Source organism: Entelurus aequoreus, linkage group LG25 (genome assembly GCF_033978785.1).
Source record: "Entelurus aequoreus isolate RoL-2023_Sb linkage group LG25, RoL_Eaeq_v1.1, whole genome shotgun sequence".
Classification (NCBI taxonomy): Eukaryota; Metazoa; Chordata; class Actinopteri; order Syngnathiformes; family Syngnathidae; genus Entelurus; species Entelurus aequoreus.
The window spans coordinates 9,508,485-9,534,615 of NC_084755.1; the positions used below are offsets into that span (position 1 = coordinate 9,508,485).

General features: G+C 36.7%; 1 protein-coding gene across 2 annotated transcripts; it reads right to left on the reverse strand.

Moving 5' to 3' along the window:
• Window positions 1-25,253, reverse strand: slc25a19 (solute carrier family 25 member 19). 2 transcript variants are annotated; one of them, XM_062036312.1, is made up of 7 exons: window positions 25,074-25,253; window positions 20,482-20,633; window positions 20,258-20,413; window positions 8,228-8,398; window positions 2,642-2,822; window positions 2,422-2,552; window positions 1-476 (listed from the first exon to the last, which is right to left on the reverse strand). In XM_062036312.1, the coding sequence occupies exons 2-7, from the start codon at window positions 20,611-20,613 to the stop codon at window positions 279-281; spliced, it is 969 nt and encodes a 322-aa protein (XP_061892296.1). In that variant the 5' UTR covers window positions 20,614-20,633; window positions 25,074-25,253; the 3' UTR covers window positions 1-278. The 2 variants fall into 2 exon arrangements, with proteins under 2 accessions (XP_061892296.1, XP_061892295.1); XM_062036311.1 differs by having other exon boundaries at window positions 20,482-20,642; window positions 25,074-25,251.
• Between the last annotated feature and the right edge of the window lie 878 nt (window positions 25,254-26,131).

Genomic DNA, 26,131 nt, shown 5'->3' on the forward strand with positions numbered 1-26,131 from the left:
TAACTGCCATAAACTTTAATAACAACATTCAATGTCAACACACTCCCCTTATAAATAGTACACTTTACATTGTACTTGAATCCACACATGTACAATTTGATTACATAAACGCGATGAAGGTTTTCCGTTCAATATTAAAACAACCAGATGATATTCTTAAAAAAAAAAGACATGATAACTTTTAGTATAATATAATAATGTTTACATATATACGTAAAAAGACACAAAAGCACATGACTTGTATGTAAACTCAATACTACGTCCTTTGTGTCCCGTTGTTATCTTTTGTCCTTCACTCCTCGGCTCTCCTTGAGGTCACGTAGTGCGTTGAGGAGAAACTCGTACCAAAAAAAAGTCAAACCCGTTGACAGCGCCGACTTCACCAGGCTGGGAGAGAGGCCTTTAGAGAAGCCTCGAACGCCCTCTTCTTTGGCAATGCGGACCACGCAGTCCGCCAAGCCCCGGTAGCGCCGCACCTACACATAAGAACCTTGGTTAAAGACATGTACCTCCCAACATTTGTCAACAATGTCATCTTGAAGGTTTATTGTATTGAAACATTCTTCATTATATCAAAGTGTGCAGTTAGGAGACAGCGTCAAAATAAATGGGACAAACATATTTAAAAGGACAGTATAAGTGAAAATGTGTAGTAATGCATTTTATACGACACCAGACTCAAAGATAGCTATATATTTGGCAGCCTAATAATTTTGCACCCATTACACTTTATATTACAAGATAAAACTTTCACTTTCTTTCCTAAAAAATTGAAGACCAAATTACAACGTCTGAGGTGATATATCATTGTGGATGGACTGACAGCATTATATTTGGACAACAGTCAAATTAAACATGCAGAATTTAATTTCAAATTAAATTATTCTAAATAATTAAAAAAAAATGTTAAAAGGGAAACTTTATTCCTGTATTCTCACATTGTGAATATAATCTAATGAATTCAAACATTAAATTGTAACTACAACTTTTGTGTCCAGTAAAATTAAAACTTGTATATGTATTTATATGCATGTATTTATATTTATATAGATATACATACATACATATGTATACATACATACATACATATGTATACATACATACATACATACATATGTATACATACATACATACATATGTATACATACATACATACATACATATGTATACATACATACATGCATAACTATATACATACATACATACATACATATGTATACAAACATACATACATATGTATACATACATACACATACATATGTGTACATACATACATACATATGTGTACATACATACATATGCATACATATGTATACATACATACATATGCATACATATGTATACATACATACATATGCATACATACATACATACATACATATGCATACATATGTATACATACATACATACATATGCATGCATATGTATACATGTATGTATGTATGTTTATATGTAAACATACATACATACCTACACATGTATATGTATACATACATATTTATTAATACATACATACGTACGTATACATACATACATACATATGTATACATACACACATACACATGCATGCATGTATGTATGTATGTATGTAAACATACATATATATGTAAACATATACATACATACATACATACATACATACATACATACATACATACATACATACATATGTATACATACACACATACATATGTATGTATGTATGTATGTAAACATACATATATATGTAAACATATACATACATACGATATGTATACATACACACATACATATGCATGTATGTAGGTATGTATGTATATATGTAAACATACATATATATGTAAACATACATACATACATATGTATACATACATAAATACATACATGTATACATACATACATACATACATACATATACATTCATACATACATGTATACATACATACATGTATACATTCATACATGTATACATGTATACATACATGTATACATGCATACATGTATACATACATACATTTTTTTACATACATAAATATTCATGTATGCATACATACATAAATATACATGTATGCATCCATACATAAATATACATACATCAATCAATCAATCAATCAATCAATGTTTATTTATATAGCCCTAAATCACAAGTGTCTCAAAGGGCTGCACAAGCCACAACGACATCCTCGGTACAGAGCCCACATACGGGCTATATGCATACATACATGTATGCATTATGTTTACATATATATTTATGTATGTATACATATGCATGCTTACATATGTATGTATTTTTACATATATATGTATGTATATGTTTACAAATACACATACATATGTATGTATGTATACATACACAATTAGGTGAACATTTAAAAAGATTAAAGCTGCAGAGTGTGTTTAGTTGAATAAGTGTGTTGTGTTATAAATGAATGAGGAGCTCACCTGTCCAAAGTGTACTCTGGCCTCCTCAAAACCTCCAACCTGGAGTCTTTTCTTACAGAGGTCAAAAGGATACGTGATTGTTTTGCTAATGACTCCCGCTCCACTCCCACAGATCAGACTCCTGAGGTTTTCTTGGACGTCGCGTGGAAAACAACAACAAACAACCGAAATCAATCAATGACCCCTAGTATAAATGTACCGTCGTATGACCTGCACTGACCTCCGGATTTCCCAGCAAAGGGGGGCGGAGTCAAAAGCCTTTTAAAGACGTTGTAGAAGAAGAACTGCAGGCCGGCGTAAGGAAAGACAGCGATGAGCGTGGGAGAGAGGCCGCGGTAGAACGTCAGCACTCCCTCTGTGCGCCACATTGTCCACACGGCGTGGGTCAGCTTCTTGTACACCTGTCGACACACACTCGGCTTTTACAGCATGATGAACACTCACCCATCAAATAGTGGCCTCCTTTCTAATAGACGCTGTGTCCAAACTTTCCTCCAGAAGGTCTTGTTTAAGTTAAAGTACCCGTGCAGTGTTTCCCACACATTCATTTATTCGTGGCGGCCCGCCACGAAAGAATTACGTCCGCCACAAATTTAAAAAACTAAGAAATTAAAAAAAAAAAAAAAAAATAAAATAATTTTTTTTTTTGTCCTGTCCAGCTTCTCAGGCAAATCATATAGTTGATGTAGATGCCCATATAGGCTGTTCAGATTTACTTTACAAAAGAGAAGTGTAGGATACTTCTCTTGTTGCCTTATTTGTATTTGACCACTACTGTTTTCTGTTTATTTGTTACTGACTGTGGCAGGACACCTCTGCCTCTGTTTCACTTTATGTTGCTGGTAAATAATATGGTTGTAGTAGTAGGCTAAAGTTAAATTATTTAGTATGCACTACTTAAAGGGGCAGAGCTTTAAGAGACCTTTTAGCTTTTATATTTTATAAGATATATTTTTTGTAAGAACCACAATTAATAAATATATTTCAGTGAATAACTTATTGTTCAAATCTGTACATAAATATGTACATAAAGTGTTGTAATTATATTGTAAAATGGATGGATGGATGGATGGATGGACGTTTAAAACAAAACTGTTATTATTTATTAGTAAGTATAAATTTTTTTAGCCTTTTTAGAGAAAATCATATAATTGTAGTAAATTATGCAAATTACTCGATGATGTCATGGCCACACCCATAGCCACACCCCCACCGCCACAGGTATCTTGGCAGTTTATGGGAAACACTGCCGTGATTGTCACACACACACTAGGTGTGGCGAAATTATTCTCTGCATTTGACCCATCACCCTGGATCACCCCCTGGGAGGTGAGGGGAGCAGTGAGCATCAGCGGTGGCCGCGCCCGGGAATCATTTTAGGTGATTTGACCCCCCAATTCCAACCCTTGACGCCGAGTGTCAAGCAGGGAGGTAATGGCTCCCATTTTTATAGTCTTTGGTATGACTCGGCCGGGGTTCGAACTCACGACCTACCGATCTCAGAGCGGACACTCTAACCACAAGGCCACTGATCTTTGTCCATGTGATGTCAGATGAAACAAAAATTGAGCTGTGAAAAACGTGACAATGGGAAAGTCAAAGAAACGCGGCACAGATCTGAAAAAACGAATCATTGACTTGAACGAGTCAGAAAAGTCACTTGGAGCCATTTCGAAAGCAGCTTAAGGTCCCAAGAGCAACTGTGCAGACAATTGTAAGTATAAAGTGCATGGCACAGTTTTGTCACTGCCACGATCAGGAAGAAAACGCCAGCTATCACCTGCTGCTGAGAGAAAATTGGTCAGAATGATCAAGAGTCAACCGAGAACCACCAAAAAGCAGGTCTGCAATGAATTGGAAGCTGCTGGAACACAAGTGTCAGTGTCCACAGTCAAGCGTGTTTTGCATCCGCATGGACTGAGAGGCTACCATGCAAGAAGGAAGCCCTTGCTCCGGAAGCGACACCTTAAGGCTCGTCTAAAGTTTGCTGCTGATCACATGGACGAAGAGAAGACCTTCTGGAGGAAATTTCTGTGGTCAGATGAAACAAAAATGGAGCTGTTTGGCCGCAATACCCAGCAATATGTTTAGAGGAGAAAAGGTGAGGCCTTTAATCCCAGGAACACTATACCTACCGTCAACCATGGTGGTGGTAGTATTATGCTCTGGGCCTGTTTTGCTGCTAACGGAACTGGTGCTTTACAGAGAGTAAATGAGACAATGAAAAAGGAGGATTACCTCCAAAATTCTTCAGGACAAACTAAAGTCATCAGCCCGGAGGTTGGGTCTTGGGCGCAGTTGGCAAATGACCCCAAACACACGTCAAAAGTGGTAAAGGAATGGCTAAATCAGGCTAGAATGAAGGTTTTAGAATGGCCTTCCCAAAGTCCTGACTTAAACGTGTGGACAATGCTGAAGAAACAAGTCCATGTCAGAAAACCAACACATTTAGCTGAGCTGCACCAATTTTGTCAAGAGGAGTGGTCAAAAATTCAAGCAGAAGCTTGTGGATGGCTACCAAAAGCGCCTTATTGCAGTGAAACTTGCCAAGGGACATGTAAGCAAATATTAACATTGCTGTATATACACTACCGTTCAAAAGTTTGGGGTCACCCAAACAATTTTGTGGAATAGCCTTCATTTCTAAGAACAAGAATAGACTGTCGAGTTTCAGATGAAAGTTCTCTTTTTCTGGCCATTTTGAGCGTTTAATTGACCCCACAAATGTGATGCTCCAGAAACTCAATCTGCTCAAAGGAAGGTCAGTTTTGTAGCTTCTGTAACGAGCTAAACTGTTTTCAGATGTGTGAACATGATTGCACAAGGGTTTTCTAATCATCAATTAGCCTTCTGAGCCAATGAGCAAACACATTGTACCATTAGAACACTGGAGTGATAGTTGCTGGAAATGGGCCTCTATACACCTATGTAGATATTGCACCAAAAACCAGACATTTGCAGCTAGAATAGTCATTTACCACATTAGCAATGTATAGAGTATATTTCTTTAAAGTTAAGACTAGTTTAAAGTTATCTTCATTGAAAAGTACAGTGCTTTTCCTTCAAAAATAAGGACATTTCAATGTGACCCCAAACTTTTAAACGGTAGTATATACTTTTGACCCAGCACATTTGTTCACATTTTCAGTAAACCCATAATAAATTCATAAAAGAACCAAACTTCATGAATGTTTTTTTGTGACCAACAAGTATGTGCTCCAATCACTCTATCACAACAAAATAAGAGTTGTAGAAATGATTGGAAACTCAAGACAGCCATGACATGATGTTCTTTACAAGTGTATGTCAACTTTTGACCACGACTGTACAGTATATAGCGCTTTTTCTCTAGTGGCTCAAAGCGCTTTACATAGTGAAACCCATGATCTAAGTTCAATTTAAACTAGTGTGGGTGGCCCTGGGAGCAGGTCTTGCCCAAGGACACAACCGCTGTGACTGGGATGGCGGAAGCGGGGATCGAACCCGGAACCCTCAAGTTGCTCTACCAAAAAAGACATGCCGCCCAATTAATTGCAAAGTGTGTTTCTTTCAATTCTTTGGTCCTGATTAAGTCTTCATGCGTGTGTTATTACAATTATAATCCTACCTGTAGAGGTATGACATTTTTACTGCTGTATTTATTTATTTTTCCTCATATTATAAATATTCTCTCAGAAATTAACACTTTATTCCAGTGAGTTACAACTTTTTTCTTGTCATTTTTTCTCCTAATTATGATAAAACATTTTGACATAAAACTTTGTTCTCACAAAAGTACAGAATTACCTTATTGTCAAAAAAATGATGAGTCCAATCTCATTATATTCTCATGTAATTTCAGTCATTATGGCATTTTTATTTTATGAATATTCTAGGGCTGCAACAACTAATCGATTAAAATCGATTATAAAAATAGTTGCCGATTAATTTAGTCATCGATTTGTTGGATCTATGCTATGCGCAGAGGCAATTTTTTTCATTATTTAAAAAAAAAAAATTCAATTTTATTTTAATTTTATTTTTTATAAACCTTTATTTATAAACTGCAACATGTACAAACAGCTGAGAAACAATAATCAAAATAAGTATGGTGCCAGTATGCTGGGGTTTTTTTCAATAAAATACTGTAAAGGATAGAAATGTAGTTTGTCTCTTTTATCCGATTATTAATCGATTAATCGAAGTGATAATCGACAGATTAATCGAAGTAATAATCGACAGATTAATTGATTATCAAATTAATCGTAAATTGCAGCCCTAGAATATTCTGACTTCAGCATCTTAAAATGCCAACTTTTCCTGTAAAATAACGACCAGTACGTCATTTTTATGTATGTATTATTATTTTGATCATATTTTTGTATGTTACGACTTTATTTTCATAAAATTTCAAATCAAATCTAGTAATTAGGACTTTATTCTGGTAAGATTGACACTTTATATAAAATTAAAACTACAGTAATTCCTCGTATATTGCTGTAAATTAATTCCAGAGCGTGGGGAATGAATTTCCGCAATGTAGAACTTAATTATAAATCGAATATTTCCATAGTTAGATTATTTTATTTTTTTTCTAAACCTGTTTAAGATCTTCTAAATATGATGTTTAACAATATGAGAGCCATCTAGATATGAAATAGAAAGTCAAAAATAGTAAACATAATAATAAGGAATAATACTGTACTGAATTTAGGGGCAATGGTCTCATCCAATGGCCAATAATACAATAGTATCCATATCTTTATTTTTTTTGGTTATTTACATGCTTGAAAATTGTACATTTAGGCTAAAAAATACATAGAATGTTTAAAAAAAAAATCTGCAAAAGAGTGAAGCCACAATAATATAATCCAGCTTTAATCAAATATTTGTTCTTTTTTTTTTCTTCATGATTTTATTATATTTTTCCCTTAAAATGAAATCTGATATTAGAACTACATTTTTATTTTAATATAGTACTTCAAAATTTGATCTCATAACTGTTGTAATATGAGGACTTTGTCATTAAATTATTTATTTTGTCCTCATATTATTATTTTACATTTTGAAATATATGTATAACATCCAACTATATAATGTTCTATAATTTATTTCTGAAGTCTGTCTTTAGTGTTATATAGTTTCAACTTTTTTACCATACAATTACAACATCCCTTACAATATTTCGACTTCTACTCATCCATCTTTTACCGCTTTTCCCTCGGGTTTAGCGGGGGGTGCTGGAGCCTATCCCAACTGCATTCGGGCGGAAGGCGGGGTACACCCTGGACAAGTCACCACCACATCGCAGGGCCAACACAGATAGACAGACAACATTCACACACCAGGGACCATTTAGTGTTGCCAATCAACCTATCCCCAGGTGCATGTCTTTGGAGGTGGGAGGAAGCCGGAGTACCCGGAGGGAACCCACGCAGAACATGCAAACTCGGCACAAAGACCCGGGGATCGAACCCGGGACCTTCTTATTGAGAGGCACACCATGTCGTCGCTTTATTGTTGTGAGTTCAAACCCCGGCCGAGTCATACCAAAGACTATAAAAATGGGAGGCATTACCTCCCTGCTTGGCACTCAGCATCAAGGGTTGGAATTGGGTGGTTAAATCACCAAAATGATTCACGGGCGCGGCCACCGCTGCTGCTCACTGCTCCCCTCACCTCACAGGGGGTGATCAACGGTGATGGGTCAAATGCAGAGAATCATTTCGCCACACCTAGTGTGTGCGTGACAATCATTGGTACTTTAACTTTATTGTTTCACTACTCCTTTGTTTCGCAGCTTTAATGATATGTGACAGCTTCTTACCTTGGGTTCGCCCTGAGCTGCAAAGCGCGTGCGCAGCGTGTCCAGAGGCTGACACACCACGGTAGCCGAGCAGGCGGCCAAGCCTCCGCACATGAAGTGCACTCCTGACGTCTGGCTGTCAAAGGGCGTCATGTCATGGACCACCCTTGTCAGACACTCAAAGCTGGCAAACTACAAAGTACAGGCAGACACATCGACTCATTTTAGAATATCGACACGTTTAAAAAAATAAATCTTCTTAAGATATACCATATTTTCCAGACTATTAGGCGCACTTAAAAAAAAAAAATTCTCAAAACTCGACAGCGCGCTTTATAACCGGATGCGCTTAATGCAGGGGTGTCCAAACTTTTTCCATTGAGGGCCGCACACGGAATAATTAAAGCATGCGGGGGCCATTTTGATATTTTTCATTTTCAAACCATAACAAAATATATAAAAAAAATTTAACCTTTAGGGCTCCCAGGAACCATAAAGGGTCTGTCATTAAAATGTTAAAAATAAGTCAAATAATTATTATTATTCTTTATTTAACGCTAACAGTAAATCTCTATATCAACTTCAGGTTGATATAAAGTTAAAAAAAAAAAAGTTTTTATGCCTTTTCTGTAGGGATGTCCGATAATGGCTTTTTGCCGATATCCGATATTCCAATATTGTCCAACTCTTTAATTACCGATACCGATATCAACCGATACCGATATCAACCGATATATGCAGTCGTGGAATTAACACATTATTATGCCTAATTTGGACAACCAGGTATGGTGAAGATAAGGTACTTTTTTTAAAAATGAATCAAGTCAAATAAGATAAATAAATTAAAAACATTTTCTTGAATAAAAAAGAAAGTACAACAATATAAAAACAGTTACATAGAAACTAGTAATTAATGAAAATTTGTAAAATTAACTGTTAAAGGTTAGTATTATTAGTGGACCAGCAGCACGCACAATTATGTGTGCTTACGGACTGTATCCCTTGCAGACTGTATTGATATATATTGATATATAATGTAGGAACCAGAATATTAATAACAGAAAGAAACAACCCTTTTGTGTGAATGAGTGTAAATGGGGGAGGGAGGTTTTTTGGGTTGGTGCACTAATTGTAAGTGTATCTTGTGTTTTTTATGTGGATTTAATTTAAAAAAAAAAAAAAAAAAAAAAAAAAAACGATACTGATAATAAAAAAACGATACCGATAATTTCCGATATTACATTTTAACGCATTTATCGGCCGATATTATCGGCAGACCGATAATATCGGCAGACCGATATTATCGGACATCTCTAGTTTTTATGCCTTTTCTGTCAAAGACAACTTGGTTTTTTATAGTAAAACTGAAATATTTAGTAATTAGAGCCCTAAAAGATCAACAATGCAAGACACCATTGATTTTAATTCTTTAATATTTTTGAGTAATCACAGTGAAAAGTTAAATAAAATCCCACTAAATATATTCGGGATCCAAAAGGTCCCCCACTCTTAAAGTGATACATTTTTATTATTTTTTTTTTTACTTTCAACACTTAAGTTACGAGATCAACCTCAGATATATCTGTCGATTTTACGTTTGAAATATTATTTTTTTTATGCTCTTTTGTCAAAGAAAACTTTGATATTTTTATATGGCAACCACACAACATATGCAATATTTTTTCTACATAAAACATTTTAAAGTGACATTTTTGAAGTAATTGGAGCCATGAATAGGTCAATAATTCATTATAACATAGATTTTTTGTCTTTTTTTTTTTTTTGAACAAGGGCAAAAAAAAGAAAAAGAAAGAAAGACAAAAGAAAATTAAAGCTACAAGCAGCGTTGGTCGGGTCCGCATTTTGGCAGGTGCTAGTCCTAGGTGTCCCAATACTTTTGTCCAGTGGTAGTCCTGAGCGAGACCTACATAGAGGTTTTTGTTTCGTGTCTCTACGATATTCGTACTGGGAGTTAGAGGAAGTTGTGTCTGTGGTTTTTTCCTAGGTGCTGCGGCACAGTGGTTCTTTTCTTTGAAGGCTCGTAAAATCAAAATCGTTGCACTTATTAAAACGCTTTCGCCAACTTTTAATCAGAAGGGTTCAATCTCTCTCCTGTAGCAGTTTGAAGCCAAGACGACAAACGCGCTCAGAGGAGATAATGTTTGATGTTTGGTGACCGCTTTTTTAAAAAAATTTGTTTTGAAGTGGGGATATCAAACTTCCTGTTGATTTTTGCTGAAGGATGTCAATCTATGAAATGTAGGTCTAAGTGAGACCTACGTAGAGGTTTTTTGTTTCATGTCTCTAAAACGTTCCTGCCGGAAGTTACAAGCAGTTTTGTCTGTGTTTTCCTCTGAGGAGCAGTTTTGTCTCTGTTTTATTCAAAAATTGCGCTAGAGCGCAATTTTGAGTTTTGGGTTTCGGTTTTTTTTTTTTAGATCGCAATTTCCACCAGTCCCGATGTGTGTAAAAATTTTGGTTAGTTTTGAAGTATTTTAAAGGGGTCAAATTACAGTTCAAAGAGGCAAAAATGAGTGTTTATAGTAAATTTTTGTGTTGAAGGGGAAATTGCCAACTTCCTGTTGGTTTTTGCCCGAGGATATGAAATTATGAATTGTAGGTCTAAGTGAGACCTACATACAGGCTTTTGTTTCATGTCTCTACAACCTTCCTAGTGGGAGTTACAGGCAGTTTGTTTTTGTTTTTTTCCTAGGGGGCGCTAGAGCGCAATTTTGATTTTTGGGGTTTGGTTTTTTTACTAAAGTGTGCTGTCCCAGTTTTTCTATGTGTGTATAACATTTGGTGAGTTTTGAAGCATGTTAAGGGGGGCAAAGTAGTGCGCAAAGCTACGGAATAATAATCAACCTTACAATTTCAATAGGTTCCTTTGTACCTGTATAAAGGACTCCCTGTGGGAGTCCTTTATACAGGGTACATGCGAACCCTAAAAAACTGCCTGCATGGCAGCTTTGTGTCAACATTGCAACTTTTTCTCATTAGCTTTCACCACATTCCACTTTTTTAAATGTTTTATTTTTTATTTTTGCAATACTATCAATTTTGCAATTTGTGAGGAATGTGTGGCGGGCCGGTAAACAATTAGCTACGGGCCGCAAATGGCCCCCAGGCCGCACTTTGGACACCCCTGGCTTAATGTAAGGAATAAGTTTGGTTGAGCTTACTCACCTCGAAGCTATTTTATTTGGTACATGGTGTAATTATAAGTGTGACCAGTAGATGGCAGTCACACATAAGTAATAAGTGTAGACAGCACAATGATGGCAGTCACACATAAGAGATACGTGTAGACTGCAATATGACTCAAGTAAACAACACCAACATTTTATATGCTCCATTGACAATATAGAACATTACACACGCAATATGTCTCAAGTAAACAACACCAATATTCTAAATCAGGGGTAGGGAACCTAAGGCTCTGGGGCCAGATGTGGCTCTTTTGATGACTGCATCAATCTTAGCTGACATTGCTTAACACGATAAGTAATGAATAATTCCGCTGGTAATCACAGTGTTAAAAATAACGTTCAAAATACAAAGCATTCTCATGCATTTCAATCCATCCATCCGTTTTTCTACCGCACCTGTTCAAGAGGTCGCATTAATGGTAAGAAGTACTTTATTTATTATCGGTTAGCTTCAGAATAACAATGTTATTAAAAATAATAAGGGACTTATTATTTTTAACAACATTGTCAAAATAATAAGGGACTTATTATACTGTGATGAGGTGGCGACTTGTCCAGGGTGTACCCCGCCTTCCGCCCGAATGCAGCTGAGATAGGCTCCAGCACCCCACGCGACCCCAAAAGGGACAAGCAGTAGAAAATGGATGGATGGATGGACTTATTACACTCTAAAAATGTTGGCTTAATTATTAAAAATGCACGCATTTAGTTGTATTAAGTGTTAAAAAATATTATAAATACATTTCAAAATATTTGGCTTTCATGGCTCTCTCAGCCAAAAACGTCCCCGACGTTCAATGTTCCATTGAAAATAAAGAACATTACACACGGCGCTCAAAAATTTAGCAAAATGTTTTACTACGACTTTGGTAAGCTATGAAACCGCACCGCTTGAATAATTGTCGGCGCATTAAACATAGGAATATTACTATGGTGTGTGTATAAGGTAAGACATTATCTGGCGTTTTGTTTTGCAATATTATGCAAAAGCAACTTTTCTTACCTTCTGGTACCTGCTGATCTGTATTTGGGATCTGCATAAGTCCGGAAAAATATTGCGTGTTTGCCTTTGTAGTCAACTTTGTAGTTGTTATGGGACATTCATCCTCCACTGATGCCATTTCTAATATAAAGTAGTGTAAAGTTCTTACTTATATCTATCAGTAAACTCACCATGAAAGCGTTAAAACATACCCATGAAAGCGTTAAAACATACCGGTGTAGTGAGTTGACATTATTCACCCAAGGAACTTTAGTTATTAGAGCAGGGGTGTCAAACTCATTTTAGATGGGGGGCCACATGGAGAGAAATCTACTCCCAAGTGGGCTGGACTGGTAAAATCACGGCACGATAACGTAAAAATAAAGACAACTTCAGATTGTTTTCTTTGTTTAAAAATAGAACAAGCACATTCTGAAAATGTACAAATCACAATGTTGATAGGATTTTTTTACACTTACATGTTGTGGTTAATATCAATCAATCAATCAATCAATCAATGTTTACCTATACAGCCCTAAATCACAGTACTCTATCTTTATCTTTATCTTTATCCTTAATTTAAAGGGGTAGGATTAAATAAGCTCTGCTTCTTCCTACTCCTTTTTGAACATGTTGAAAAGCGAAACTGGAAATTGTAACGTATCATTTTGTATGCTTGCATGTTCGAAATAAACTCAAACTCAACTCAACTTAATTGTCGTTATTTATACTTTCTGAATAAATGATGTGATAATGTTCATCAGTCAACTCATTGGTGTTAACTTTCAGTCTATCAAGATAAAAAAAATATCAAAATCAAATGACAGGATGTTATTTATGTAGTTTGCTAATTTTCCTCGACTGGCGCACTAACATCATGTGGTTTATTTATTTTTGTACATATGTAGCATCATCTACAAAGATACAAATAATTGCTATTGCGACATCCAGTGGACACATTCAGAACAGCAGTTTCTTTTATTAAAAAATGTCGACTCATTTTTATACTCATCCCGCGGGCCGGATAAAACCTGTTTGACATCCCTGCCTTAAAAGGTAAAAAAGATGGCATTTTTCCAAAGAGCTGCGTCATGAAAAGTTGACCCTGGCCTATGGTGCATTCACATTAAAGGCCTACTGAAAGCCACTACTAGCGACCACGCAGTCTGATAGTTTATATATCAATGATGAAATCTTAACATTGCAACACATGCCAATACGGCCGGGTTAACTTATAAAGTGCAATTTTAAATTTCCCGCTAAACTTCCGGTTCGAAACGCCTCTGAGGATGACGTATGCGTGTGACGTCAATCATTGAAACGGAAGTATTCGGACACCATTGAAGCCAATACGAAATAGCTCTGTTTTCATGTCATTATTCCACAGTATTCTGGACATCTGTGTTGGTGAATATGTTGCAATTTGTTCATTGCATTATGGAGAAAGAAGCTGAGCAAGCAAAGAAGAAAGTTGTCGGTGCGAAGCGTCTATTTTGCGAGGGAAGTCAGCAGCAACACGTACACAGCCGGCGCTTCTTTGTTTACATTCCCGAAAGATGCAGTCAAGATCGAAGAACTCGGACAACAGAGACTCTTACCAGGAGGACTTTGATTTGGATACACAGTTGCGATACCGTGAGTACACAGCTGCGCTTCCAAACATTTGATCGCTTGCTATAACTAGCTTGAGCTAGTAGCTAGGAGCTAGGAGCTAGCATTAGGATTAATTTGTGGCATATTAAGTATAAGCCTGGTTGAGTTGTGGCTAATAGAGTATATATATGTCTTGTGTTTATTTACTGTTGTAGTCATTCCCAGCTGAATATCAGGTCCCACCCGCGCGCTTCCAAACATTTGATTGCTTGCCCGTACGTGCGTGTCATGTACGTAACTTTGATTAAATATATAAGCTTTATGAACCTTGGGTTAGGTGAACGGTTCTTTGGCTGAGTGAGTGTGTGTGTTGTGCAGGTGTTTGAATTGTATTGGCGGTTTATATGGACGGGATCCCGTCCATATTACCCGCTCGAGCTATAACTAGCTCGAGCTAGTAGCTAGTAGCTAGGAGCTAGCATAACAAACACCTAGGTGTTTTTATGCGGGATTAATTTGTGGCATATTAAATATAAGCCTGGTTGTGTTGTGGCTAATAGAGTATATATATGTCTTGTGTTTATTTACTGTTGTAGTCATTCCCAGCTGAATATCAGGTCACCCCCGGCTCTCACAGGATCTTCCCTATCTGAATAGCTTCAACTCCCCACTAGTCCTTCACTTGCACTTTACTCATCCACAAATCTTTCTTCATCCTCGCTCAAATTAATGGGGAAATCGTCGCTTTCTCGGTCCGAATCTCTCTCACTTCATGCGGCCATCATTGTAAACAATAGGGAACTTTGCGTATATGTTCAACTGACTACGTCACGCTACTTCCGGTAGGGGCAAGCCTTTTTTTTTATCAGATACCAAAAGTTGCTATCTTTATCGTCGTTGTTCTATACTAAATCCTTTCAGCAAAAATATGGCAATATCGCGAAATGATCAAGTATGACACATAGAATAGATCTGCTATCCCCGTTTAAATTAAAAAAAATCATTTCAGTAGGCCTTTAAAGGACCCATAGCGTCCAGTTAGGCCTGGGTGATATAGACCAAAACTGATATCACGGTATTTTTAGGCCGAATCGCGGTATACGATATATATATCGGTATTTTAAACAAAACATGAAAATGGTCGGACGGTTTTTCACGGGACACATTTCCGGCGGATGAGGAGATGTTGCTCCGTTATTGATTGAAGTAAAGTCTGAATGACATTAAAACAGTTCGCTCCATAATCTATGAAGCCGCACCGCTTGATGTGCTTCAACATAGGAGTATTATTATGGTGTGTGTATAAGGTAAGACATATTATCTGGCGTTTTGTTTCGTAATATTATGCAAAAGCAACTTTTCTTACCTTCTGGTACCTGATGATCTGTATTTGGGATCTGCATAAATCTTGAAAAATTTTGCGCGTCCGCCTTTGTAGTCCGTGCCGACACCGTAGTCGATGAGTTTCTTCTTTTTCTCTACCTTCTTGTTATGTGACATTCATCTTCCACTGTTGCCATTTGTAATATAAAGTAGTGTAAAGTTCTTACTTATATCTGTCAGTAAACTCGCCATGAAAGCGCTAAAACATACCGGTGTAGTGAGTTTACATTATTCAACCAAGGAACTTTAGTTATTAGAGAGTTCTGGTCGGACGGTTTTTCACGAGACACATTTTGGGCGGATGAGGAGATGCTGCTCCGTTATTGATTGAAGTAAAGTCTGAATGTTATTAAAACAGTTAGCGCCATCTTTTGACACTTCTTCCATTCCCGTCCTTGCACGCTACACACCGCTACAACAAAGATGACGGGAGAAGACGCTGTCGAAGGTGAGCCACGTAAATAAAACCGCCCACAAAAGCGCCATCCTGAAGCGACTTGAAGATGATGTGTAAAACATCATCTATGCAACATTTTGACCAAAGAACCACCATTACATGTTATGTAGACCAGTGGTCCCCAACCTTTTTGTAGCTGCGACCGGTCAAACGCTTAAAAATTTGTCCCACGGGGGGGGTGTGAAATTTAAAAAAATATAATATAATTTTTTTTTTTTTTTTTTTTTATAAGAAATACAATCATGTGTGCTTACGGACTGTATCTCTGCAGACTGTATTGATCTATATTGATATCATGGCTTTTAAAACTGAGTGATAAACATCCTGCAATGGCGCCCCATAATACACCAGCTGTGAACCTGTTTTTATGTTTTTAAGTTTTTATATTTTATTTATTTATTTTTTATCGTGTTCTGTTTGTGTTGTGTTGTGTTTGCTCGGTTCTCGTATTATTTTTAACCTGCCCATTGTACAGCACTTTGGCTACCCCTGTGGTAATTTTAAATGTGCTTTATAAATAAAGTTGATTTGATTTGATTTGATTGATATATAATGTATATATTGTGTTTTTTATGTTGATTTAATTAAAAAAAAAATTAAAAAAAATCTTTTTTTTTTAATTTCTTGTGCGGCCCGGTACCAATCGGTCTGCGGACCAGTAGCGGGCTGCGGCCCGGTGGTTGGGGACCACTGATGTACACTACCGTTCAAAAGTTTGGGGTCACCAAACAATTTGTGGAATAGCCTTCATTTCTAAGAACAAGAATAGACTGTCGAGTTTCAGATGAAAGTTCTCTTTTCTGCCATTTTGAGCGTTTAATTGACCCCCACAAATGTGATGCTCCAGAAACTCAATCTGCTCAAAGGAAGGTCAGTTTTGTAGCTTCTGTAACGAGCTAAACTGTTTTCAGATGTATGAACATGATTGCACAAGGTTTTCTAATCATCAATTAGCCTTCTGAGCCAATGAGCTAACACATTGTACCATTAGAACACTGGAGTGATAGTTGCTGGAAATGGGCCTCTATACACCTATGTAGATATTGCACCAAAAGCCAGACATTTGCAGCTAGAATAGTCATTTACCACATTAGCAATGTATAGAGTGTATTTCTTTAAAGTTAAGACTAGTTTAAAGTTATCTTCATTGAAAGTACAGTGCTTTTCCTTAAAAAATAAGGACATTTCAATGTGACCCCAAACTTTTGAACGGTAGTGTAGACCACAAGGAAGTCTTTTACATTTAGAAAAAAATAATAATAATATGACTCCTTTAATGCGCCCTATAATCCGGTGCATTTTATATATGAAACAATATTAAAATAGACCATTCATCGCAGTGCGCCTTATAATCCGGTGCGCCCTATGGTCCGGAAAATACGGTACTTCAAAGTGCTTTATACTTTGTGTTCAAAGTGTACAGACCTTTACTAAAATATAGACTTTTGTCGAGGTTGGAACCCGTTATTAATGTTTACATTGTTTCTTTCTTGCTTCGATACACAAACGTTTCTAGTTACAAACCCCCAGCTCGGTGGCCTTGTGGTCAGAGTGTCCGCCCTGTGACTGGGAGGTCGTAAGTTCAAACCCCGGCCGAGTCATACCAAAGACTACAAAAGATGGTACCCATTACCTCCCTGCTAGGCACATTTATATGGTTACAAAAAAAGCAAGTAAACGATAATTAATGGCCAACACTTTAGGTTGAATTAACAAGAGGAAACATTTTCTATAGAGATGTCCGATAATATCGGCCTGCCGATATTATCGGACGATAAATGCCTTAAAATGTAATATCGGAAATTATCGGTATCGTTTTTTTTTATTATCGGTATCGTTTTTTTTTGTTTTTTTTTGTTTTTTTTAATTAAATCAACATAAAAAACACAAGATACACTTACAATTAGTGCACCAACCCAAAAAACCTCCCTCCCCCATTTACACTCATTCACACAAAAGGGTTGTTTCTTTCTGTTATTAATATTCTGGTTCCTACATTATATATCAATATATATCAATACAGTCTGCAAGGGATACAGTCCGTAAGCACACATGATTGTGCGTGCTGCTGGTCCACTAATAGTACTAACCTTTAACAGTTCATTTTACTAATTTTCATTCATTACTAGTTTCTATGTAACTGTTTTTATATTGTTGTGCTTTCTTTTTTATTCAAGAAAATGTTTTTAATTTATTTATCTTATTTTATTTAATTTTTAAAAAAAACAACCTTATCTTCACCATACCTGGTTGTCCAAATTAGGCATAATAATGTGTTAATTCCACGACTGTATATATCGGTATCGGTTGATATCGGTATCGGTAATTAAAGAGTTGGACAATATCGGAATATCGGATTTTGGCAAAAAGACAGTATCGGACATCCCTAGTTTACATTGTTTCTTTCTTGTTTCGATACACAAACGTTTCTAGTTACAAACCCCAGCTCGGTGGCCTTGTGGTCAGAGTGTCCGCCCTGAGACTGGGAGGTCGTGAGTTCAAACCCCGGCCGAGTCATACCAAAGACTACAAAAGATGGTACCCATTACCTCCCTGCTTGGCACATTTGTATGGTTACAAAAAAAGCAAGTAAACGATAATTAATGGCCAACACTTTAGGTTCAATTAACAAGAGGAAACATTTTCTACTGAACATTTAAGCAATATTTACTACACTAACCAACTAGAGATGTCCGATAATATCGGTCTGCCAATATTATCGGCCGATAAATGCGTTAAAATGTAATATCGGAAATTATCAGTATCGTTTTTTTTATTATCAGTATCGGGTTTTTTTTTTAATTAAATCCACATAAAAAACACAAGATACACTTACAATTAGTGCACCAACCCAAAAAACCTCCCTCCCCCATTTACACTCATTCACACAAAAGGGTTGTTTCTTTCTGTTATTAATATTCTGGTTCCTACATTATATATCAATATATATCAATACAGTCTGCAAGGGATACAGTCCGTAAGCACACATGATTGTGCGTGCTGCTGCTCCACTAATAGTACTAACCTTTAACAGTTAATTTTACTCATTTTCATTAATTACTAGTTTCTATGTAACTGTTTTTATATTGTTTTACTTTCTTTTGTATTCAAGAAAATGTTTTTAATTTATTTATCTTATTTTATTTAATTTTAAAAAAAACAACCTTATCTTCACCATACCTGGTTGTCCAAATTAGGCATAATAATGTGTTAATTCCACGACTGTATATATCGGTATCGGTTGATATCGGTATCGGTAATTAAAGAGTTGGACAATATTGGAATATCGGATATCGGAAAAAAGCCATTATCGGACATCCCTAGTTTACATTGTTTCTTTCTTGCTTCGATACACAAACGTTTCTAGTTACAAACCTCAGCTCGGTGGCCTTGTGGTCAGAGTGTCCGCCCTGAGACTGGGAGGTCGTGAGTTCAAACCCCGGCCGAGTCATACCAAAGACTACAAAAGATGGTACCCATTACCTCCCTGCTTAGCACATTTATATGGTTACAAAAAAAGCAAGTAAACGATAATTAATGGCCAACACTTTAGGTTGAATTAACAAGAGGAAACATTTTCTACTGAACATTTAAGCAATTTTCACTACACTAACCAACTAGAGATGTCCGATAATATCGGCAGACCGATATTATCGGCCGATAAATGCGTTAAAATGTAATATCGGGAATTATCGGTATCGGTTTTTTATTATCAGTATCGGGTTTTGTTTTTGTTTTTTTATTAAATCCACATAAAAAACACAAGATACACTTACAATTAGTGCACCAACCCAAAAAACCTCCCTCCCCCATTTACACTCATTCACACAAAAGGGTTGTTTCCTTCTGTTATTAATATTCTGGTTCCTACATTATATATCAATATATATCAATACAGTCTGCAAGGGATACAGTCCGTAAGCACACATGATTGTGCGTGCTGCTGGTCCACTAATAGTACTAACCTTTAACAGTTAATTTTACAAATTTTCATTAATTACTAGTTTCCATGTAACTGTTTTTATATTGTTTTACTTTCTTTTTTATTCAAGAAAATGTTTTTAATTTATTTATCTTATTTTATTTGATTCATTTTTTTAAAAAGTACCTTATCTTCACCATACCTGGTTGTCCAAATTAGGCATAATAATGTGTTAATTCCACGACTGTATATATCGGTTGATATCGGTATCGGTTGATATCGGTATCGGTAATTAAAGAGTTGGACAATATCGGCATATCGGATATCGGCAAAAAGCCATTATCGGACATCCCTATAACCAACATTTTAACAGTAGATTTACCTGCTTTAATGCGCCCTATAATGCATCTTATATATGAAAAAAGATTTTAAAAAATAGACAATTCATCGGCAGTGCGCCTTATAATCCGGTGCGCCCTATGGTCCGGAAAATACAGTACTATACCTGGACTGCTCCGTAGCAAATCGAAAGAAGCTGTGCAGGGACGTGGCCCTTCCAGAAGGCCCAGAGGCCTTCCTCTGTGTGAATGCAACGTGAGGCCTGAAATATTCCGCTGTACTTTCCTGTTGGCCCGGCAGTCGACAGACTCTCGATCTGCAGCTGCACAGCAAGGCAACACGTGAATATGACGTGCCTCCGGTCGAAAGCAGCTATTTTCTTATTATTACCTGGAATCGTATCTTGATGACATCGAGGGGGTTGATGATGGCCCGGGTGACCATCCCAGCGGCTGAGCCAGCCAGGGCTGCTTCCTCTGCGGCGAGGGGCGCCCCCTGTGCCCTGGGGTCATAGCCCACCATGTCTATAAGGCCTCTGGCACCTGTTAAAACTGGGAAATTATAATAAATCGTTATGAATAGAGATGTCCGATAATGGCTTTTTTGCCGATATCCGATGTTGTCCAACTCTTAATTACCGATTCCGATATCAACTGACAGCGATACATACAGTCGTGGAATTAACACATTATTATGCCTAATTTTGTTGTGATGCCCCGCTGGATGCATTAAACAATGTAACGAGGTTTTCCAAAATAAATCAACTCAAGTTATGGAAAAAAAAATGCCAACATGGCACTGCCATATTTATTATTGAAGTCACAAAGTGCTTTTTTTTTTTTTAACATGCCTCAAAACAGCAGCTTGGAATTTGGGACATGCTCTCCCTGAGAGAGCACGAGGAGGTTGAGGTGGGCGGGGTTGGCGGGGTTGAGGTGGGCGGGGGGGAGCGGAGGGTGTATATTGTAGCGTCCCAGAAGAGTTAGTGCTGCAAGGGGTTCTGGGTATTTGTTCTGTTGTGTTTATGTTGTGTTACGGTGCGGATGTTGTCCCGAAATGTGTTTGTCATTCTTGTTTGGTGTGGGTTCATAGTGTGGCGCATAATTGTAACAGTGTTAAAGTTGTTTATACAGACACCCTCAGTGTGACCTGTATGGCTGTTGACCAAATATGAATTGTATTCACTTGTGTGTGTGAAAAGCCGTAGATATTATGTGATTGGGCCGGTACGCAGAGGCAGTGCCTTTAAGGCAGGGGTCACCAACGCGGTGCCCGCGGGCACCAGGTAGCCCGTAAGGACCAGATGAGTAGCCCGCCGGCCTGTTCTAAAAATAGCTCAAATAGCAGCACTTACCAGTGAGCTGCCTCTATTTTTTAAATTGTATTTATTTACTAGCAAGCTGGTCTCGCTTTGCCCGACATTTTTAATTCTAAGAGAGACAAAACTCAAATAGAATTTGAAAATCCAAGAAAATATTTTAAAGACTTGGTCTTCACTTGTTTAAATAAATTCATTAATTGTTTTACTTTGCTTCTTATAACTTTCAGAAAGACAATTTTAGAGAAAAAATACAACCTTAAAAATGATTTTAGGATTTTTAAACACATATACCTTTTTACCTTTTAAATTCCTTCCTCTTCTTTCCTGACAATTTAAATCAATGTTCAAGTAAATGTATTTTTTTTAATGTAAAGAATAATAAATAAATTTTGATTTAATTCTTCATTTTAGCTTCTGTTTTTTCGACAAAGAATATTTGTGAAATATTTCTTCAAACTTATTATGATTAAAATTCAAAAAAATTATTCTGGCAAATCTAGAAAATCTGTAGAATCAAATTTAAATCTTATTTCAAAATCTTTTGAATTTATTTTAAAATTTTTGTTCTGGAAAATCTAGAAGAAATAATGATTTGTCTTTGTTAGAAATATAGCTTGGTCCAATTTGTTGTATATTCTAACAAAGTGTAGATTGGATTTTAACCTATTTAATCAAAATTCTAAAATTATCTTAATCAGGAAAAATTACTAATGATGTTCCATACATTATTTTTTTAAGTTTTTCTCTTCTTTTTTTCGGTTGAATTTTGAATTTTAAAGAGTCGAAATTGAAGATAAACTATGTTTCAAAATTTAATTGTCATTTTTTTCGTGTTTTCTCCTCTTTTAAACCGTTCAATTAAGTGTAAATATCATTAATTATTAATAATAATAACATAGAGTTAAAGGTAAATTGAGCAAATTGGCTATTTCTGGCAATTTATTTAAGTGTGTATCAAACTGGTAGCCCTTCGCATTAATCAGTACCCAAGAAGTAGCTCTTGGTTTCAAAAAGGTTGGTGACCCCTGCTTTAAGGTTTATTGGCGCGCTCTTTACTTCTCCCTACGTCCGTGTACACAGCGGCGTTTTAAAAAGACATACATTTTACTTTTTGAAACCGATACCGATAATTTCCGATATTACATTTTAAAGCATTTATTCGGCCGATATTATCAGACATCCCTAGTTATGAACATGCAATATGATTAAGTTGCTCAGAGTTTAAAAAAAGTAAGTTGTGCTTTATATTTAGCAAATAAAAGTACACAAGAAAAACATGATTAAGAAAACGTTGCACTGTATATACAGTTGCGGTGAAAAGTTTGCATACACTTGTAAAGAACATAATGTCGTGGCTGTCTTGAGTTTCCAATCATTTCTACAACTCTTATTTTTTTTGTGATAGAGTGATTGGAGCACATACTTGTTGGTCACAAAAAACATTCATGAAGTTTGCTTCTTTTATGAATTTATTATGGGTCTACTGAAAATGTGAGCAAATGTGCTGGGTCAAAAGTATACATACAGCAATGTTAATATTTGGTTACATGTCCCTTGGCAAGTTTCACTGCAATAAGGCGCCTTTGGTAGCCATCCACAAGCTTCTGCTTGAATTAGAGATGTCCAATAATATCGGACTACCGATATTATCGGCCGATAAATGCTTTAAAATGTAATATCGGAAATTATCGGTTTCAAAAAGTAAAATGTATGACTTTTTAAAACGCCGCTGTGTACACGGACGTAGGGAGAAGTACAGAGCGCCTATAAACCTTAAAGGCACTGCCTTTGCGTGTCGACCCAGTCACATAATATCTACAGCTTTTCACACACACAAGTGAATGCAAGTCATACTTGGTCAACAGCCATACAGGTCACACTGAGGGTGACCGTATAAACAACTTTAACACTGTTACAAATATGCGCCACACTGTGAACCCACACCAAACAAGAATGACAAACACATTTCGGGAGAACATCCGCACCGTAACACAACATAAACACAACAGAACAAATACCCGGAACCCCTTGCAGCACTAACTCTTCCGGGACGCTACAATATACACCCCCTGCTGCCCCCTACCCCTAAACCCCGCCCACCTCAACCTCCTCATGCTCTCTCAGGGAGAGCATGTCCCAAATTCCAAGCTGCTGTTTTGAGGTATGTTAAAAAAAATAATGCACTTTGTGACTTCAATAATAAATATGGCAGTGCCATGTTGCCATTTTTTTCCCCATAACTTGAGTTGATTTATTTTGGAAAACCTTGTTACATTGTTTAATGCATCCAGCGGGGCATCACAACAAAATTAGGCATAATAATGTGTTAATTGGGGGTTAAATCACCAAAATGATTCCCGGGTGCGGCGCCGCTGCTGCCCACTGCTCCCCAAGGGGATGGGTCAAATGCAGAGGACAAATTTCACCACACCTAGTGTGTGTGTGACAATCATTGGTACTTTAACTTTAACTTAACTTAACTTTAATTCCACGACTGTATGTATCGGTATCGGTTGATATCGGAATCGGTAATTAAGAGTTGGACAATATCGGAATATCGGATATTGGCAAAAAAGCCATTATCGGACAGCTCTAGGTTTAATTTTTAACCACTCCTCTTGACAAAATTGGTGCAGTTCAGCTAAATGTGTTGGTTTTCTGACATGGACTTGTTTCTTCAGCATTGTCCACACGTTTTAAGTCAGGACTTTGGGAAGGCCATTCTAAAACCTTAATTCTAGCCTGATTTAGCCATTCCTTTACTACATTTGACGTGTGTTTGGGGTCATTGTCCTGTTGGAACACCCAACTGCGCCCAAGACCCAACCTCCGGGTTGATGATTTTAGGTCGTCCTGAAGAATTTGGAGGTAATCCTCCATTTTCATTGTCCCATTTACACTCTGTAAAGCACCAGTTGCATTGGCAGCAAAACAGGCCCAGAGCATAATACTACCACCACCATGCTTGACGGTAGGGATGGTGTTCCTGGGATTAAAGGCCTCACCTTTTCTCCTCCAAACGTATTGCTGGGTATTGTGGCCAAACAGCTCAATTTTTGTTTCATCTGACCACAGAACTTTCCTCCAGAAGGTCTTATCTTTGTCCATGTGAAAAAATTCAAGCAGAAGCTTGTGGATGGCTACCAAAAGTGCCTTATTGCAGTGAAACTTGCCAAGGGACATGTAAGTAAATATTAACATTGCTGTATGTATACTTTTGACCCAGCAGATTTGCTCACATTTTCAGTAGCCCCATAATAAATTCATAAAAGAACCAAACTTCATGAATGTTTTTATGTGACCAACAAGTATGTGCTCCAATCACTCTATCACAAAAAAAATAAGAGTTGTAGAAAATGACTGGAAACTCAAGACAGCCATGACATTATGTTCTTTACTTTTGACCACGACTGTAGATAAAGAATGCTATTACAGGTCAATTTTTCGGATCTCAATGTTGTTAGTGCGAAAATGCAGATGAAAGTTCCCATTCTGCAAATGTCTCAAAGTAAATTGTAGAGTATATTACAGACAAAGGATGTAATTGTAATGTCATTCATTAGTGCTGTCATGTGCTCAACTAGCATGTCAACAAACCCTAGAGGGCACGTTGTAGGACTAAGCTCACAACAGCTCGCTAAAGACGAAGGAGTCGACTTACCTAAATGTATCGTCCTTTTTCAAATACTTATTCCAGCCTGTACATAGAATGTAAAAGTTAAATCCCCCATAACAAGTTAAATTATCCGGCATTGAGCGACGCATCTGCTTCCGGGTGCTGCCCCTGTCTACTTCTTCTACCAGCGCAGTTGACCAATGATTACAACGGTACAATACCGCCACTGGTGGATGAAAGTGGTCATTACATCAAGTATTGTATAGTTGAATTTGAGTTTATTTGGAACATGCCTGCATACAACATGATACGTCACAATTTCCAGTTTCTCTGTTCAACATGTTGGAAAAGGAGTAGGAAGAAGCAGAGCTTATTTAATCCTACCCCTTTTCCTTTACATAGCAGTTGCTAACACTTTTGTTCACTTCCTGTTCTCAATTTATTCACAATATACTCCGTAAGTAGAGATGCCGATGAATGCTTTAAAAAAATGTAATATCGTAAATTATCGGTATCGTTTTTTTATTATCGGTATCGTTTTTGGTTTTTTTGGTTTTTGTTTTTTTTAAATCAACTTAAAAAACACAAGATACACTTACAATTAGTGCACCAACCCAAAAAACCTCCCTCCCCCATTTACTTACACTCATTCACACAAAAGGGTTGTTTCTTTCTGGTTCCTACATTATATATCAATATATATCAATACAGTCTGCAAGGGATACAGTCCGTAAGCACACATGATTGTGCGTGCTGCTGATCCACTAATAGTACTAACCTTTAACAGTTGATTTTACTCATTTTCATTAATTACTAGTTTCTATGTAACTGTTTTTATATTGTTTTACTTTCTTTTTTATTCAAGAAAATGTTTTTAATTTATTTATCTTATTTTATTTTATTAATTTTTTTATCTTCACCATACCTGGTTTTCCAAATTAGGCATAATAATGTGTTAATTCCACGACTGTATATATCGGTATCGGTTTATATCGGTATCGGTTGATATCGGTTTCGGTAATTAAGAGTTGGACAATATCGGAATATCGGATATCGGCAAAAAAGCCATTATCGGACATCCCTATCCATAAGTAATAAATAAC